The sequence below is a fragment of the Rattus norvegicus genome, chromosome 1, assembly GCF_036323735.1.
Source record: "Rattus norvegicus strain BN/NHsdMcwi chromosome 1, GRCr8, whole genome shotgun sequence".
In the NCBI taxonomy this organism is placed as follows: Eukaryota; Metazoa; Chordata; class Mammalia; order Rodentia; family Muridae; genus Rattus; species Rattus norvegicus.
In genome coordinates, this window is record NC_086019.1 from 98,689,322 (window position 1) to 98,703,378 (window position 14,057).

The 14,057-nt window shown below is 47.2% G+C and overlaps 1 protein-coding gene across 1 annotated transcript; it reads left to right on the forward strand.

Moving 5' to 3' along the window:
- Positions 1-10,507: 10,507 nt before the first annotated feature.
- Positions 10,508-11,032, forward strand: Rpl27al3 (ribosomal protein L27A like 3). The gene has a single exon (XM_039100866.2). It carries the CDS (start codon positions 10,541-10,543, stop codon positions 10,985-10,987), a length of 447 nt encoding a protein of 148 aa, XP_038956794.1. The 5' UTR covers positions 10,508-10,540; the 3' UTR covers positions 10,988-11,032.
- The last annotated feature ends 3,025 nt before the right edge of the window (positions 11,033-14,057 follow it).

Below are 14,057 nucleotides of genomic sequence, written 5' to 3' on the forward strand. Positions count from 1 at the left end.
TGGAACCTCTAAATGTTTGTCTTATCATCATGTCAATGTCATAGATGTCTCTCCCTGCCCAGTGTTGTAAACCAGCCATGGGTTGGCATAAGCACCAAATGAGGATACCTTTGCTCTGTGGCCCCAAGCGATTACATAGTGTTATTCATTCTCTCTCTCTCTCTCTCTCTCTCTCTCTCTCTCTCTCTCTCTCTCCTATTTATCTATCTATCTACCTATCTATTCATCCACCCATGTATCTACAAATATGTCTATTTACACCCTGTAGTTCAGGTTAGCCTGGAACTCACTATATAGCCCAGGCTGGCCTGGGAATCACGGTGTACTACCTAGCCCAGGCCATTCCTATATTCGCCATCCTCCCACACTAGCCTCCAGAATGCTAGAACTATGGAAGTGTGCCACCACGCACGACTTACATAGGCAGAAACTTCAGTGGGTAAAAGAAAAAATAAAATAAATGCAAGTGTTAGCCCCCAAAGTTATATTTGTTCCCCAACACCCAGAACCTGTGAATACTGCCTTACATGGCAATAAGAACAAGTTTTACACTGTAGGGGAAATCCAATTCAAGAGTTTTGAGAGCAGTTTATCTTGGATTATCTGCATAAGCCCAAAATGTTATCAGACACATCTTGTAAGGGAGAGACTAAGGGGTAGTCACCCCCAAAGCATAACGATGGTTGCAGCGTGGAAATGGAGTAGAGGTTGGTGTGACACAATGTGTCATTTCATGTTGTATTACTGTAATAAAACATGCGAGGCTGAATAACACCAGCCTCTGGAGATCCAAGGTCAAATGCGTGTGCGTAGTGATGAAATTTTTGCTGATAGATTCCAAAAGTAGAAGAGAGCATCACACTGCAAAAGATAAGGAATGCATAAACGTACGTATGTTCTCTGTATTATCTTCCTATAAAGCCACCAGTACTCAATTACTGAGCACCACCCAAATGTCTTTCTCATTCCTAATTCTCTCACAAAGCCACCACCTCTGAACACTCCGGAGTCACCCACTTAGCCCCTCGTAGTGGGGAGGCTGGGCTCAGCTGCAGATCATGTCCTCACTGCACTGGGCCACATTTTCACATCCAGAGTATACTGATCTTGTTGGTCCTTGAATCCCAGCGGACTGATATCCCTGGCTCCTGGACACGTGCAAGAATTGTTTCTTCCTCTTGCTGGAGCTGTTAAGATCCTCCCACATCTGGAGAGGGCCTGCCCCTATCCCAGGCATCTATCCTGAGTCCACACTTTCTGCCTCACAATGCTAAAATATGAAGATACTTGCGATGTTAGGGGATTGGGTGAGTGAGGGTGACTCTGAGCCTTCCTGGTTTATGTAAAAGTCTGTTCCACACTGTGGAACTGGCCCAGGAAGAATAGCCCAGACCTCCTCGGTGTGAAATGCTTTGTATATTTAATATGGTAACTAGACACTTGAAATGCATGGGGAATGGAGGGAAGACGTCCCCCATGGAGAGGAGAGAGCTTTCATTTCCAGCTGGTACAGAAGGTTTTCCTAGTCTCCAGGGTCAGATCCTTTAGATGGCGGTCCTGATGCCCTGACCTCAGGGCACCTGGGAAAAGAAATGGCCTGGATGTGCCTCTGGAAGTCTAGCCCAACAGCACCTGTAATTGAGTCTGTTGGTGCCTGCCAGGCGCAGAAACTACAGATTTGATCTGGTCAGCATTGCCAGTCCTTGCCAGGGAGGCTTGGAGCTGGCTCTGGGATACTTTGGGAGATGTCTCCATCAATGAAGCAAACAACCTCTGAGCATAGTAAGCTGTGACAGTCACCAGACCAGTGTAGCTCTGGGATGGGCAGACTGGAGGGAGAGCATCCTGTAGGTTCTGGGAGATGTATGTACCATACCTTGCTAGGGGTCTCTTTGCCTGCTCCTTTTTGTTTCCGTGCTTGCAACTTAAAGAAGGGTACAGAAAGCTGCCCACAGGGTTTGAAGGGTCCTATGCCTTTGAGTTGAGCCAGGAGAGGGGCAAGCTTGAGCTTATATCTCGACTGTCGCGTTTATATGTGGGTGTGGTTTCTTTCCTCCCCAAGACTCGGTTTCCCAAGCTGCAAGACGCACATACTAAACTCTTTGCTGCAGCCCGTGGTGGGTGGGTGGTGGCTTATGTTTGGTCTTTGCGGGTCTCTAAGCTGAGGGAGTCACCGGGCTTGGGAGCCGCTGTGGCCCAGGTCCCCTGCTGTTCATTCCTTTGTTTGCTCAGTCCGAGATCCATCAACAACTTGTCTTGGCTCAGACACTGGGGGCCAGTGCAAGAAACCAGAATGATGTGACTTTTACCCCATAAAGAGTGTATGTTCTTTGGTGAGAACACAGTTCCTAAGACAAATCAGGGCAGGAGAGATGGTTGTGCAGTTAAGAGCTCCTGCTCTTCCAAACCTGAGTGGCTCAACTGCTTATAACTCCAGCTACAGGGAATTCTTTTCTGACCTCCTTGGGCATAGCATGTTTTATATATATCTTGTACATGTGCAATTGCACACACACACACACAATTTACATATACATATACACATACACACAACACACACAATTTACACACACGCACACATACACACACACAGTGGCTTTGGAATGGCCTATAACAAGAGTAAAACACAGACATTTCCATAACTATAGGATTGCTAAAGTTTGAGTCTAGTACTGATCCAAGAAGGACATATTATTCATAAGGACTCCTGTGACACAGGTTCCTGGGGGAGGGGAGTGCACAGTCACACGGAAGTTCCAGGAGTAGCTAGAGAACCTCTGTCCAGACATGACTGGAGGTTACATCCGGGACTTCCCCTGTGTAATGCAGGCTGACAGAGCCTTGGAGGCAGGGCGTGGCCTGAAGAGTAGAGAAGTTGAATGTGAGGTCTCGGGAGCTGTATGAGGAGGTCTGCCCTTCCTCAGAAATGCACCCCAAAAGTACCATCTCACAGCCCCAAGTGTCGCAGGTCTGCCTCGTGCTGTCAAAGCCACCCCTCGTCACTGACACTGACAGCACCATCCCCAGCAACGGGGAGCAGAAGGGCTGAATGCCTCCTACACTTCCCAAACCAAAGTCATTTTTAGAAATGTTTAAATCAAGGCACAGCACGCCTACAGTGATCTGTCACGTGAAGTGCTCCACGGTCCATTTATCTATCCTCGTGGTGACGGACGTTGGGATGGCTCCCAGATCGGGGCAATTATATACGGTACTGCGGGTGGCATGCACACTTGTTTTTGCTGGGTTTATTTCGGAAGGGTGGAGGGTGTTCAATGTAGACACTGTCAAATGCCTTTGCAAACTGATTGCTCCAATTCCTCCTGTCACCAGCAGGGCCCGTGAGCCCCTCTGGTCCGGGGCCTCTGCCTGCATGCTGCATTCTATGTCTGTGATTATGTATGGTGCTGTCTGGTTGGGGTCTCAATGGCACTTCATTCATTATTAACTGGTTATAATCAGGATGCAAACGTTGCTCATTTGGTAGCTTGCAATGCCCTTTGGTGGAGTGTTTCCCTGTACCTTCTATTAAAAAAAAGATTTTATGTATTTTTTTAAAATTATGTATGTATGTGTGTCTAAGCGCCGGTTTGTGCAATGCGTGCGAACACAGGTGCCTGAAGAGGCTGGAGGAGGGCACTGGATCCCAGGAGCTGGAGTTAAAGGCTGGTGTGAGCTCCTTGATGTGGGTGCTGGGAACTGAGCTTGGGTCCTCTGCTAGAGCAGTACGCACTCTTAATCACTGTGCCGTCTCTCCAGTCCCTACGCCATTTTTCATAGTTGTGTCTCACTGGCTCGTGGGAGTTCTCAGACTCTGTGTTCCAAAGTCACATTTGAGAGTGACAAATTTGGCCACTGACGTGGACAGATATGGCTGCTCCTCTTCCCCTAGTCCTCCTCCCTGGTCCTTATTTCCTGCAGAGATTTAGAGAATTCCTGAGGGACAAAACATCATGATAGGAAGTGTGGCAGCGTCCAGGCAGACATGGTGCTGGAGGAGCCATGATTGGAAGGCAGCCAAGAGCAGACTGTCTTCCACAGGCAACCAGGAGGAGGTAAGTGCAAACAGGCCTCTCTTCTACCTCTTTTCTAGGATGGGCTATTGTCACCTCTGGGACACACCTGCCCACGTGACAACTGCCTAGAGGGCCAATTCTTGCTACAGCCTATATGAGCAGATGAATGGTGTACAAAGACAGGAGTCTGCCTTTCTCTACCTTTTCCAGCTCACACAGAACTTCCCAGGGACCCCTCCTAGCTATCCTCTTCCTTGTCCCCAAGTGGTCCCTCACCCATGTCTTAGAGGACACAGATCACCTGTGTCCCTATCCTCCGGATTCTCAGACCAAAGCTTCCCAAGGTGTGAATGTGGACTAAGAATCCAATAAGGACCCATTTTCTCAGAGTTTGGGGGAAAGGAAGGATGTTAAGTACTGCCTGACTGCTCCCAGGGTGGGACCCACAGGCATCTATATGACTTACCACCTTGACCCAGAAGAACAGAGAGCAGTTTCGAGGCAGTGTCCTCCAACGCTCAGTGTCTCTGCCTCTTCTGTCTTTCTTCACCTCCTACCCAGGCATCCAGGCTCCTCTTTGAATGTATTCTCTCTCTCCATGATACTCTCAGAGAGGGACATGGTTCATGTGCTGTGCTTTGAGGCACCAAATCAACCTTCACCACCTAGCTCAATGCATGCGGCTCACTTCTCAGAGGAACATAATGCAAAAGGAAGCCCCCAGCCACCAAAGCGACGTCTCTATCTAACTCGTTTGACCCCTTGTGACAATCAAGAAGAGGTGATATTTAAGTCATACATTACAGAGACACTTTCTTTTCCAGTGTTGGTGACACTTATAGACAGCACCCCTCACCCCTACCACCAAAGTTCATTAACATGCAAAGAATGAATAGAAAAATCCAGAGCTCAAGTGGTGTTGGGGTTGACGCTGTGTTAAACGAGGCCTGGATCTCTTGGGGCCACCTGGCCAGTTGTGATGATTGGTGTCTGCTGCTGGGGTCAGGTAAGATCACAAGCTAACTTGAACTCCTGCTACTCCTCATCTCCACAGGGAATCTCCAATGGGGACTGTTTTAGTTAGGGTTCCATTGTTGTGACAGGACACCATGACCAAGGTAACTCTTATAGAGCACTCAACTGGGGCTGGCTTACAGTGTCAGAGTTTCAGTCCATTATCATCATGACAGGAAGCATGGCAGCATCCAGACAGACCTGGTGCTGGAGGAGGTGAGAGTTCTACATCTTGATCATAAGGCAGGCAGGAGGAGACTGTCTTCCATGGGCCGCCGGGAGGAGGGTCTGGATCACACTGGCCTGACTTGACCATATATATGAGACCTCCAAGTCCCACCTCCACAGTGACACACTTCCTCTAACAGAGCCACACCTCCTCTGGTAAGTTCACACCTCCTACTCGTGCTACTTCCCATGGGCCAAGCACATCTGAACCACCACAGGGACTTACCATGCTTCGAGTTTTGTTGCCTTCATCCATAGTCAGATGGGTCAGGCCAGGCTTGTCTTGCTCCAGATTAAAAACATAAGCCCATATGCACGGTGATGCGTTGCCCTGTCAGCGATGGATTCTTGCTTCTCTCTGTTAGGTCTGAGCTTACCCTGCCCTCCTGTATCCCGCGTCCCTTCCCACCCCTTTCTTAGTCTTCCTCTTGACTGTCTCCTGGGGTTCCTTCAGGTTCTTTCCCTTGTATTAGTTTCCCGTTCCTGTGACCAAATACCGGACAAACCAACTTAAAAAGGCAAAAAGGTTATTTAGGCTCCACTGCTCTTAGGACTGCTGGGAGGCAGAAACTTCATAGTGGTGGGGTGTGGCAGAGGAAGGAAAAGTGCTCGCCTCAGGGAAGCGAGGCGGCAAACGAGACAGGAAGAGGCAGGACAAGATGGACACATCAAAAGCATTTGCTCGGTGACCTTTGACCTCTGTACAGGTGCCATCTTCTAGCTGTAGATTCAGTCGTGCACTCATAGGCGGGTTAATGCATTGGTGGAAATAGGGACCTCACAGTCCCGTCACCTATCAGAAACACTCCCAGGTGAGAGCACAGTCTCCAACACAAAGAGTTTCTGTGAGGACAGTCTATTATTTACAGCCCGCAGCGTCTCCTCTTCACTTGCATTCCTTGCCCTAGCAATGCATCAGTATATGCCAAGATTTAGGCCTCTGCTCTTGCAACCTCTACCAGTTGCATTAACTGAGCTCTCACCGTGTACCTGTATGGCCCTAAAACACTGCCTACATTTTCTCAATAAATTTTCTCTCCAAAACCCATCTGAAAGGAAACAGTGTTATCATCTCCTTTTCAGAGTTGAAGAAACTGAGGCACAGAGAGTATAGCTAACTTCCTGGGGATCACTAAGTTGACATTATGTATAGCCAAGATCCAACCACGAAGGTACCTCCAATCCCATCCTTAAATGTTGCTCTATCATCCCTCTAGGGGTACCATGGGTCTCAACTGAGAGTTCTTAATAAGGACAGTGGATACGTGCACCTTTTTGATATGACCCCAAACCTCTTTCCCTGGGACTTTGACCCCAGAGGATCCAGAAGTTCCATTGGTGGGCTCAGTGTTCCACATGAGATGACATACCAACAATGTCCCCAACTAGATTAGAACTGAACAGATGGGTCTTGACTCTGCAGTGCTGTGCAAAGGTCATCTGGTGTCTGATCTCATAAGGGGAGACCTTTAACAAGTGAGAAATAGAGCTGGAAATAATTAAGACCTGGGGGAAGAATGAACAAGACTTTCATGGAAGTTTACTAAGTAAGTGAGCCATATTAATTTCAGTCTCAGTGTGAGTAGACTCTGCCCACCAAATCCACACCTTCCTTGTAAGGCAGTGTGTGGTTGGGATAAACATCTGCCACAGATGACTCCATTTTTTAACAAGTAATGTTGGGGATGGAATCATGGACTTAGGAATTCTAGGCAGGGGCTCCACCATCGAGCCACGCCCCCAGCCCCTCACTGGGGGATTCTAGGCAGGGGCTCTACCACTGAGCCACACCCCCAGCCCCTCACTGGGGGATTCTAGGCAGGGGCTCTACCACTGAGCCACGCCCCCAGCCCCTCACTGGGGGATTCTAGGCAGGGGCTCTACCACTGAGCCACGCCCCCAGCCCCTCACTGGGGTATTCTAGGCAGGGGCTCTACCACTGAGCCACGCCCCCAGCCCCTCACTGGGGGATTCTAGGCAGGGGCTCTACCACTGAGCCACGCCCCCAGACCCTCACTGGAGGATTCTAGGCAGGGACTCTACTACTGAGTCACGCCCCCAGACCCTCACTGGGAGATTTTAGGCAAGTGACCTACCACTAAAGCACACCCCCATCTACTCACTTTGGGATTTAGGCAAGGGCTTTACTTTTGAGCTAAATCCCAAGTGTCCATGAGTTTTAGGCCATAAAAATGCTAGATAGACAGATCAACCCTCAGTCATCCCTAAACAGAGCTGCTGAGCTGGGTATTAGCATGCCTGGCCCTCTTCTTTGCCTCCTTAACTCTCATAGACCATTTTTACAGGCACCTTTTTTTCTTACCAAGTGCAAATTTTCTAATTTTGATGTGTTATACCTAAATTCCCTTTCTAAAGGCTCTCTACTCGGAGAAACAAGTTGATTTCTCCATTGAAGGGCTTTACTGTACTTAAACTGATTGCCAAAAAAGACATCATTCTTCTTTTAATAAGGCAATTTGCATATTCAATAACTTTAGCTTCACTTGCTGAAAGACAGTTTGGAAGTTTGTTTGTATATTCACTCACTCGAATGTTTTCAGAGGGGGCTTACCTTATTTCCATTCATACAGGGATAATTGACAGAAAATACAAGAGAAAATGTCTTTCGATTAAAAAGTATTTATTTTTGTCTCCAAACACTACAATTAATGGGCAACAGAGCTTCTGTATAAAAATGTTGCAAAGTCTGTTATCCTATAGGTTATTTTAATGCCCCATTGGCAAACCCATCTTAGTAGGCAAGTTGGGTGGAGGGCTTTATGAGTCAGATATTATATGGCTGTGATAAACACCTGACATGAACAGCTTCAGAGAGGTGGATGGATTTTGGTCTGTGTTTCAGACATGTTGGTCCAAGCTGGTGAAGACGGGGGGGGGGGGGAGAGTTTTAAGGAAAATATATATGACTTAAAAAGCCCAGGAGTGAGAACAGAAAAGCCACAGTGCCCCTTAGCAGAATGCGTGTGATGTAGAAGGAATGGTCCTGTGAAGATAATCATTGCATTCCTTACAGAACAAATGAGTGAGTTCCACCCCCGAGCTCCTAGGTCAATGTTATACATGCAGTGTGGCAGTATTTGGAAATAATGTCTCCACAAGGTGATTACTGTTAGATACAGAGTCCCCAAGATAGAATTAGTGTCTTTATAAGACAAGATATAACCACAGAACTCTGTCTCTTTGTCTCAGTGTGAGGATAGAAGAAGAAGGCTGTCTGCAAAACAAAACATGAGCCACCACCAGAACCCAAGCAAACGATTGCTGTGATCTCAGATTTACAGTTTCGGGACTCTGATGGAACCAGCTTATAGCCCACAACCACAGCTAGGATGAAACCACCCTGTCTGTGGTGTTTTCTATAGAAGCCTGAGTGACAAATAGGGCACTGTCAAATTGCCCTTATTTGACACTGGTCACCTGGATGATCTTATTCTGGAACCCAAAGGATTTGTAGCATCTATGTCTGATTCCAGTCGAGTTTACTTGCCATTGAACTTGATTCCACTATTACTACAGGTGAGAAAATGGCTGACTGTTAACACAGACTTGTAACAGGGGTGATGTTGGCGTCAGCAGATTTCTCCCTGGAGAAGCTCTCTGCCATGAAACTTGAGAAGTTTCCCACATGACATAGAAACCCAAGATGATTCTGAACCAGCAGGCATCATCATGGCCACATGCTGGATGATGTTTCCTCTGACTTTGTAACTTGGTATAGGTTTTAAAGGGCTTACCTCCTTGGCAGCATGGAGAACACAGCATGACTTGGTTTAGCTATCAAGGGGATGCAGGATGCTGTGTACGCAGGATGAATCACAAATCCATTGTTCAAACTATTGTGAAATAAATTGTCTTAAGGGTTTACTGCTGTGAACAGACACCATGACCAAGGCAAGTCTTATAAAAGACAACATTTAATTGGGGCTGGCTTGTAGGTCAGAGATTCAGTCCATTATCATCAAGGTGGGAACATGGCAGCATTCAGGCAGGCATGGTGTAGGAGGAGCTGAGATCTTCATCTGAAGACTCCTAGTAGAAGTCTGACCTCCAGGCAGCTAGTGTGAGGGTCTTATAGCCCACAACCACAGTGACGCATCTACTCCAACAGGGCCACACTTTCTAATAGTGCCACTCCCTGGACCAAGCATATCCAAACCATCACAGAATACAACATAAAAGTCACCATATTTAAAAGATTCATGTATTAGTTTATTTATTTTGTATGTGCATGCGTGCTTGAGGAGTTTATGTGCACCCCATGTGTGTAGATACCCTGGGAGGCCAGAAGAGATCATTGAATCTCCTGAGCTAAAGTTATAGGTGGCTTATGGGCCATAATGTGCTGTTGGGAATTGAGTCAGGTCCTCTGCAAGAGCAGTTTGCAGTGTTCTTAACCATCGAACTGTCTCTCCATGGTTACCTGTCTAAGTGTACAGCTCAGAGATGGTGAGAGAATTTCCAGTGGGGTAGCCATCACCAGCCAGCACCCTCGGAATGCTTCCATTCTCATAGAATTTTCCTGTAGACTTTGCCATTTGACTTTGTTAGAAGGCAGCCAACTTTATTTATTTGTTTGTTTTTTCGTCTCTTTTGGTGGAGATGCTGCGAACGAATCCAGGACTTTGTCCATGTTATGTACACGCTCTACCGCTGAGTTGAATTAAACCTCTAGCGAACCATTCTTTTTGTTTATCTTTACATCTGTGGACAAACTCTCTTGAGGGGCTTCTACCCTCTGTCCTGGTCAGTAATCCTTCGGATGCAAACATGAGTACACAAACATGGCTACGCAAATATCTCCCACATGCCTTTTGGTCTCTGAGGTACAGATTTTGAATCTACCTTTCCTGATCATAGGGTGATCCTATGCTCAAGATTTTTTAAGGTCTGAGGGACAACTTCTGTCAAATGCCCATCATGGTCCTCCATTCTCAATAGTAAGGAGGGCATTTCTTTGCCTTCTCCTTAGGTTTTTTTCTTTTCTTTTCTTTCTTTTAAATGTCTGCCTACACTATTAACTACCTCCACAGGGAGAGTGATAGGTCTGCCCAGTCCTAGCCCACCCCCCGATTTCCAATCACACCTGACAATGTTTTTTGTGCTTATATCTTTTGGAGTCTCATTGTATAGTCTGTAGCTGTCACATGTTCAGATAACGAATTGAATTTGCAAAATAGCTGTTGTGTGGAGACAGATTCACTGTGGTTGACTTACTTCACCCCTTAAGAATCTGATGTTGCTCTTTCTTTTCTGCCACCGCCATGCCATCCAGACTGAGGAAGACCCGGAAACTCCGGGGCCACGTGAGCCACAGCCATGGTCGCATCGGTAAGCACCGCAAGCACCCAGGAGGCCTCGGGAATGCTGGAGGCATGCATCACCACAGGATCAACTTTGACAAATATCATCCAGGTTACTTCGGCAAAGTTGGCATAAGGCATTACCACTTGAAGAGGAACCAGAGCTTCTGCCCAACTGTCAACCTGGATAAATTATGGACATTGGTCAGCGAGCAGACACGGGTCAATGCAGCAAAAAACAAGAATGGAGTTGCTCCCATCATTGACGTTGTTCGATCAGGCTACTACAAAGTTCTGGGGAAGGGGAAGCTCCCTAAGCAACCTGTCATCGTGAAGGCCAAGTTCTTCAGCAGAAGAGCTGAAGAGAAGATAAAGGGTGTGGGAGGTGCCTGTGTCCTGGTGGCTTAAAGCCACTTCAGAGGCTAATTAAATGCAAACATTTAAAAAAAAAAAGAATCTGATGTCAACCGTTTTAGGTAATGGTACTTTGGGCTCCAGAGAACCTCCCCGTGGGGGGTTCAAGTTTGTGTGGCCCAGGGCAAGACCTGGGGAGAGTGCTCTGGAAGGCCTTGTGTACTACTGACAGGTCCTATCTAAGAAGGAAAGCTTGGCATTTTCTTTGTTAAGGAACATCGAAATCTGGGCTGAGGACAGCTGGCTTCGCTGAGGTGGGCTGCCGAGCCCCGGGGGCTGCTGTGGAGAGGCAGTGCTGCCCCATCCTTCGAAGTGATCTTCATAATGAACCTGGATCCCAGCAGCTCCTGGTGTTTACCATTTTCCAAATGGAATTCAGGTGCTCTGCTCACTCTGCTTCCAATCTTGGGCTCCGGCTGTGGCGTTAACGTGATCCTGAAAGGGTGAATTTGGACAATCGCAGCTTGGCCATTTTGAGCACATATGCTAGAACTAAGTCTTTTTGGCTCAGCTGTAGCTCGAATCTAATGAAAATGACAGATAATGCAGCGCTCTGTGTGGCTGCCAAAAAAGAGGATATTTCCCACGAGATAGCACCTGGTGATGCAGAAATAGACACTATACATTTGTGATTGGCTGCTGGGTAGGCACATTCATATCCCGTCCGTATTACCAACCACATAAGATCAGATCCTGGATAATAACAGCAACAATGACATGCATAAAAATTACTGCAGTGAGAGGAGGGAAAAAATACCTAGATCAATTATATCAATGATGCCCCTGTCTGCTCCCAACCCCTCCCGATTTTACCCCAGTGAAAAGGTGGCACCTAGTTCTGATCTAATTATTCACACGCTTCTTCGTGGGTCCTCGCCACCCCTCCCACTCTTGTCTTCTTCACTCGGATATAAAAGGGCTCGTTTAGAAACACAGTGTGGACTGCACTGTGCCTACATACATATGTGACTTACATTTTAGCGGCTTAAAAATCAGTTCCTTGAAAGTAGAGGGGAAAATGCTGTAAAGGGAAGAGACTGGGGTTGGGAGGGGTAAGGTAGGGGGTGCTGCAGGGATGGCCTTACCTTGGAACAAAAATGCCACTGGTCTTGAAAGGTACCATAGGTTAAAGGGCAATTTTGGCCCTGATTCTAGCAAAAGCACCCACATTTCCAAGGTGTCTTTAATGACTCTACGCTGTGGCAGTAAGTACCTATGTAAGACCACCTCTGAGCCCACACGTAAAGAAAATGTAGAACATGGGGATGGGAGGAAGCTTGCCAGTTTTCACTTTCTTCCTGACCTCTTTTTTCTGTTTCTTGTTTTCTTTTTCTTTTTAAGCCCCCTTCTTGGTCCTTTCTTTCAAAAACGCTCTTGAGAGCACCAGTGGCGTGCAGCACACACTCAGACCAGTCCTGTGCCGCCATAACCTGCGTTCCAGTTCTGCTGGAATCTCGTAAGGCCTGGAGACAGACGCCTCTGGTCCCCACCCACAGATCTCCATCACACCAGCTGTACATGGTGCGCCAGAGAGGTCTCGTCTAGGTCCCCGCAAGCTCTCGGATTTGAAGAGAATTTTCTGTAGTCTAGCTAAAGCGGAAGGTAATTTTGAGAGAGAAATACAAAATCATTTGAGCAGATCAGTAAATTTGATAATGAATTGTTTCAATTAGATTCATGTGGCAGCAGATGTTAAATTGCCTCAGCAGAACCAAGCTTGCAGGTTTGGGGGTTACATTTCCCATTTAAGTCCATAGATACAGAGGGCTAAATCCCATCCCCAGACCAACCTCGCAGAAAGCCCTTACTGTGCTAAGTCCTGTGGACCTCAGTCCTGTGGGGGAGAGAGGCAGGCATGGCACTCTGCTCCCGGCTCCATATTGGATCATAGAGTTTGTTCTGGAAGTGCCTGCCCCGCTTTGTATAATGATCTTCTGTCTATACGTGACAAAGTGGCTTCTCTATGGTCCTAAACTGTGTCCCAATTCTTTGAACCCCCCACTTACTATTATTCCTTGATTACAGAATATAGATTTCAGTGGTATTGATCTTGGGCACATGTGGCTGGCCTCACTCACCTATGGGTTTTGCACACATAGATTTATCTAACTGCAGATCAGAAATATTAATACAAAAACAAAAACAAAAAACCAGAGGTCGACAAGATGGCTTAACAGATACAGGTACCTGCAGCCAAGCCTGGTGATCTGCGTTCAGCTCCAAAGATTACATAGCATACAGAGATAACTCATTTCTGAGCATATATGTGGGCATATACGCTCTCCACACATACACATACGCACATGTAGACACATGTACACACATGCACAGATAGATCAATATATAATAAGAAATATCCAAGGGTAATGCACCTGCTTTGAACATGTCTGACCATCTTTTCCCTATCACAACCCCACAAACAGCGCAGTGTAACAACCATTTCCCAGGAGTTCACACGGCATTAGTTGTGAGCTGTCATTTGGAGAGTATTTAAATTCTATGGAGGGTGCCATGGGCTACTCTAAACACTCTGTCACTGTCCATAGGAAACTTGAACCTCAGGGGATTCAGGCATGCTGGGGAACCTGCAACGGATCCCAGGGACACCAAAGTTGTGGTCTTTGGTGCTGTTCTTGCTCGTTTGGTTTTGCAGAACCGAGAGGGACTAGGGTCCTTGTGCATGCTAGGCAAGTTCTCTGCCCTTGAGCTATATCCTGGCCCTAGAGTGCATCTTTGTTTGTCTATTGAGAAAAGCTCTCCCTGAGCAATTCAGGCTGGCCCCAAACTCCCCATCCTCCCGCCTCAGCCTCCCCAGTGCTGGGCTTACAGGTATGCTTGATTTATAATGCACTTTTGAAGCCCACCTTGTCCCTCCCCCCACCCCCCATGTTGTGAGTTCCTGTGGGCCTGGATTCCGGTGTGCAGTTAGGGCTTACTGTCTTCTTAGGGATCTGGAAAGGAGGACAACTGTGTTAGCAAGTGGGCTCAGGCTCCATAGGCAGCTGACCCTGACAGGGTTCCAAGAGACCACAAACTTGACCAACACAGTCTTCAAAGGGTCACG

What these genes read in the sequence shown, in the direction of transcription:
- Rpl27al3 (XM_039100866.2), top strand. Translation starts at nt 10,541, where the DNA reads ATGCCATCCAGACTGAGGAAGACCCGGAAACTCCGGGGCCACGTGAGC.